General features: G+C 52.0%; 1 protein-coding gene across 1 annotated transcript; it reads left to right on the top strand.

Annotated features, from left to right (window-relative positions):
* Positions 1-673: 673 nt before the first annotated feature.
* Positions 674-4217, top strand: LOC118516562 (V-type proton ATPase 116 kDa subunit a1-like). Its single transcript, XM_036062523.1, has 7 exons — positions 674-990; positions 1065-1358; positions 1436-1642; positions 2107-2189; positions 2273-3729; positions 3807-3978; positions 4045-4217. The coding sequence occupies exons 1-7, from the start codon at positions 874-876 to the stop codon at positions 4136-4138; spliced, it is 2424 nt and encodes an 807-aa protein (XP_035918416.1). The 5' UTR covers positions 674-873; the 3' UTR covers positions 4139-4217.
* Positions 4218-4808: the final 591 nt, after the last annotated feature.

Here is a 4808-nt window from a genome sequence, read left to right as displayed (position 1 = left end):
GTAACAATCGGTAAAAGGCTTCTGTGCAACGGTGGAGAGATAAACTTGTGTGCTTAATTACCCCGATACTGCCAATGTCTGTGCGCGTCACCCATCGGCTTCACGGTGTGAGGCATTTTCTTATCGCACACACATTCGTTATCGCGCCGCGGGTTACCGAGCGTTCCCGAAAAGCCCTTCAACAACCTATTTGCTTTAAGCCGGTCTAACAACACCTGGACCGCGGTGCTGGTGGATGGCGCGGGAATAGATTAGTGATGAAGACCGCGAAGCTTCAAGATTTATGGAGTAAGAAACGGTTGTATTCTATTTAAATTAGAGCAACAAACTCTATTAACTGCGCGATGAAGTACCTTTGGGTAACGCCGAGAGAGAGAGAGAGAGAGAGAGAGAGAGAGAGAGAGGGGCGAGGCAGCTTATTTTAAAGAATCGGTCGAAGATGAGAAATTTGGTGGGTGATAGTAGAGATTGGCTTTTCTAGGCAGCTTCTCCATCACCTAAACATTGAACTGCTGGCAGGACAACCCACTCATCAGACGAAAGCAATCATATGATGGACTGGCATTCTTGGGCACCTTTAAGCCTCACGTGACGTTCTTATCGCGGCGCAACGACGACAGCATGCTGAATCGTTCGTCCGTGGGCCTGAAGTAAGATATCGCGCTATCACACAAAACGATTCCAAGATTGGTTCGTCACCGACTCGTCGACAGAGCAGATGCCGTCCAGCAGTGGAACGGGACAGTCGTGAACCGCGCGTGCTCAGCTCAAGTACCTGAAGATTAGTCGACCAGTATCCCAGTGCCAGTTTGATCGTGCCGCCGTTGTGAAAGTAGCCGGGAAGGGAATCTTCCTCCACCGTAAGCCGCCACCATGGGTGCGATGTTCCGTAGCGAGGAGATGAGCATGGTCCAGCTGCTCATCCAACCGGAAGCGGCCTACCAATCGGTGGCCGAGCTGGGTGAACTGGGCATAGCGCAGTTCCGTGATGTTAGTACCACCTTCCGACCAGTGAACGCCGAGACGAGATGAACCCCCGTCTTTCGAACCTCTTATTTTTGCAGCTGAACGCGGACATCAACATGTTCCAGCGGAAGTACACGAGCGAGATACGACGCTGCGAGGAGATGGAGCGCAAGATCGGGTACATTCGCCGCGAGATCGTGAAGGACTCGGTGGCGATCCCGGACATGCCGGAAGTCATCCCACGCACCCCGAACTCGCGCGAAATTATCGACCTCGAGGCGCAGCTCGAGAAGACGGAGAACGAGATTGTGGAGCTGTCGGAGAACAACAATGCACTGCTGCAAAACTTTATGGAACTGACCGAGCTGAAGCATGTGCTGGAGAAGACTCAGGTAGGGGACGTTTGCTGACGGTGGAGAGTCATCGGTTTGAGCTGCTGCCCATACCTTGCTGCCCTTCCCATCCGCAGGTGTTCTTCTCGGACAAATCGAACGTCCAGAACCTGGAGGCTACCGGCGGTGAGGCGGCAAACGAGGGCAAACCGCTCGGCTTCGTGGCCGGTGTCATTACCCGCGAACGCGTCATCGGCTTCGAGCGTATGCTGTGGCGCGTATCACGTGGTAACATTTTCTTGCGCCAGGCCACGCTGGAGGAATCGCTGGTTGACCCGAAAACGGTAAGAAACGTTGCGTACGGTGCCACGGTGTCACGGTAGGTGCGGGATATTATCGGGCCTCGCCATCAGCAACGTGGAAACGCGCTGTTGGATCGAGTGGTTCGGTGTCTTGGCGGTGTGTTTTACAAGCGCAACAACTAGCGAATCACTGGTCACATGGGGTTGTTGAGTTGTAGCAGATAAGGTCACGAGGTGTTGGTGATGGCGCACCGTAAGGCAGCACCGTTTGTTTGCAATCTTGGTTGATTAGTTAAATTTTGGGGCCAGTTACATTTCGGACCGCGAATGTTTTGCGGGGTGGCGCAGTGAGCGTTATATAACGGCGGTGTGACCTCCTGCAGATAATGTGACGCTGTTGGCCTCATTTTCTTTGGGGTGGACGCAATCTTCCTATCACTATTTACCGTGCATTACCAGCTATTTCTGGTTAACTTTCCTTTTATCTTGACCATTCCGTTCCGCAGGGTGATTCCGTTCACAAGATTGTGTTCGTCGCGTTCTTCCAAGGCGAGCAGCTCAAGTCGCGCGTCAAGAAGGTGTGCGCTGGGTAAGTACGGGTGCTACTAAAAGCATTCTTTGGTTTGTGTCCCCTGCGGGGGTCAGTAATGAATGTTGGTGCCTTTTCCGCAGCTATCATGCCTCGCTGTATCCGTGCCCGAACGAGTACAGTGAGCGGGAGGAGATGCTTCGTGGCGTGCGAACGCGCATCGAGGATCTCAAGATGGTGCTCGGCCAGACGCAGGATCAGCGCCAGCGTGTGCTGCTGAATGTCGCCAAGGAAGTACCGAACTGGGAGATCATCGTGAAGAAGGTGAAGGCCATCTATCACACGCTGAACATGTTCAACGTGGACGTATCGAAGAAGTGTCTGTTCGGGGAGGCCTGGGTCCCGACCGCCGGTCTGCAGGACGTCAAGACCGCGCTGGTGAATGGGTCGGCTGCGGTCGGTAGTGCTGTACCGTCGTTCCTGAACATCATCGCCACCGATGAGGATCCGCCGACGTACAACCGAACGAACAAGTTTACGCGCGGCTTCCAGAACCTGATCGAATCGTACGGTATCGCCACGTACCGCGAGGCAAACCCGGCCTTGTACACCATCATCACGTTCCCCTTCCTGTTCGCCATTATGTTCGGCGATCTGGGGCACGGTATGATTCTGTTCCTGCTCGGCATGTGGATGGTGCTGTGGGAAAAGACACTCGACAAGAACAAGGAGGAAATCTGGCAGCTGTTCTTCGGCGGTCGGTACATTATTCTGCTCATGGGCATCTTCTCGATGTACACCGGGTTCGTGTACAACGATCTGTTCTCGAAGGGTATGAACATCTTCGGTTCGGCCTGGAGCATCAACTACAACACCTCCACGATCATGAGCAACAAGGAGCTGCAGCTGAACCCGACCGAAGATTACTCCGAGACGGTGTACTGGTACGGGCTGGATCCGCTCTGGATGTTGGCCACCAACAAGATCATCTTCCTGAACTCGTTCAAGATGAAGCTGTCGATCATCTTCGGCGTGGTTCACATGATCTTCGGCGTGTGCATGAGCCTGGTCAACCACAACCACTTCCACCGTCGCATCAACATCCTGCTGGAGTTTATCCCGCAGATGCTGTTCCTGGTGCTGCTGTTCGCCTACATGTGCTTCATGATGTTCTTCAAGTGGATCATGTACTCGGCCGTTACGGACGAGGACCATCTGAAGCCGGGCTGCGCACCGTCCGTGCTGATCATGTTCATCAACATGATGCTGTTCAAGAACCAGGAACCGCTCGAAACGTGCAAGGAGTTTATGTTCGAAGGGCAGGACACGCTGCAGGTCATCTTCATCCTGCTGGGTCTGATCTGCATTCCGTGGTTGCTGCTGGCCAAACCGTTCTACATTATGATCCAGCGCAAAAAGAAGGGTAACGACCACGGTTCGGAGGTGGCACACCAGTCGTCGTCATCGGGCCACCATGACGATGAGCCGATGAGTGAAATTTTCATCCATCAGGCAATCCACACGATCGAGTACATCCTCAGCACCATCTCGCACACTGCGTCGTACCTGCGCTTGTGGGCTTTATCGCTTGCTCACGCCCGTAAGTTGCCAAGGACTCTTCAGACTAACCTCAAACGCGAGCAATCGACTTGACTGTTTTGTTTTTTATCCTTCCAGAGCTGTCCGAGGTGCTGTACAACATGGTGTTCACGATCGGGTTGAAAAACGACTCGTACGTCGGGGCCATCATGATCTGGCTCGTGTTTTGGCCGTGGTCCGTCCTGACCATCGGTATCCTGGTGGGCATGGAAGGACTCTCTGCCTTCTTGCACACGCTCCGTCTGCACTGGTAAGAACAGTTGTTTGTGTGAGAACCGTCGCACGCAGCATCTAACACCTTCCCCCTTCTCAACAGGGTCGAGTTCATGAGCAAATTCTACGAAGGTCTGGGCTACGCCTTCAAGCCGTTCTCCTTCAAGGCAATACTGGAGGAGGAAGAGGCCGACTAAAGCAACGTGCATAGCTGAATGCCTGTGTTTGCCGAACGTAGATTGCCACTGTATGAAATAAACGATGGTATAGAATGCACGACAAGGCGAATGTTTCGAGCCGAGCGAATATCACAGTGATGGTGGCACGTGACTGTTGTACGCGGCAGGTAATTCATAACCAAAACTCGTATCTGATTCTAAACCCAGTCAACTTAAAATTGGTTGAACGGATGTCCCCGACGTTATTGAGTTATTTGAAGGGAAATGAGTTGGAAACTTGGTTTAAGGCGTTTGTTTCATCGCATTCACCTCCACACAGATTTGCATCGTTATCAGCACATCGTGGGAGAATCGATATTTAATGAGCCTCGTGTCTGCTAATGGAGAGGAACCTTCATGAAGCATTCGTTGCAGTCTTGGCAATGCCGATTTCTCAGCTATAGACATTGGAGGTAAAGAAGAAAAATTGTAAACTGTTGGACAACAGCGAAGGCCGGATAGTGTAGAATATGGGACTTTTTTTGGACTCTCTATAGTACTTATCCTTGGACTTCATTGACGGATTTGAAGGGTGTCGCTTTCATTACCAATTAATTGATTCCTCGTTATAATCTACGATTACACGATTTAGGAAAGGTCCGGATATAAATATAACATTAATTAAGCATGAAGGTCACGGACGACGACG

The sequence above is a fragment of the Anopheles stephensi genome, unplaced genomic scaffold, assembly GCF_013141755.1.
Source record: "Anopheles stephensi strain Indian unplaced genomic scaffold, UCI_ANSTEP_V1.0 ucontig33, whole genome shotgun sequence".
Lineage (NCBI taxonomy): Eukaryota > Metazoa > Arthropoda > Insecta > Diptera > Culicidae > Anopheles > Anopheles stephensi.
Note: the sequence above shows the minus strand (reverse complement) of the source record. Positions and strands in the feature narration are given on the sequence as shown.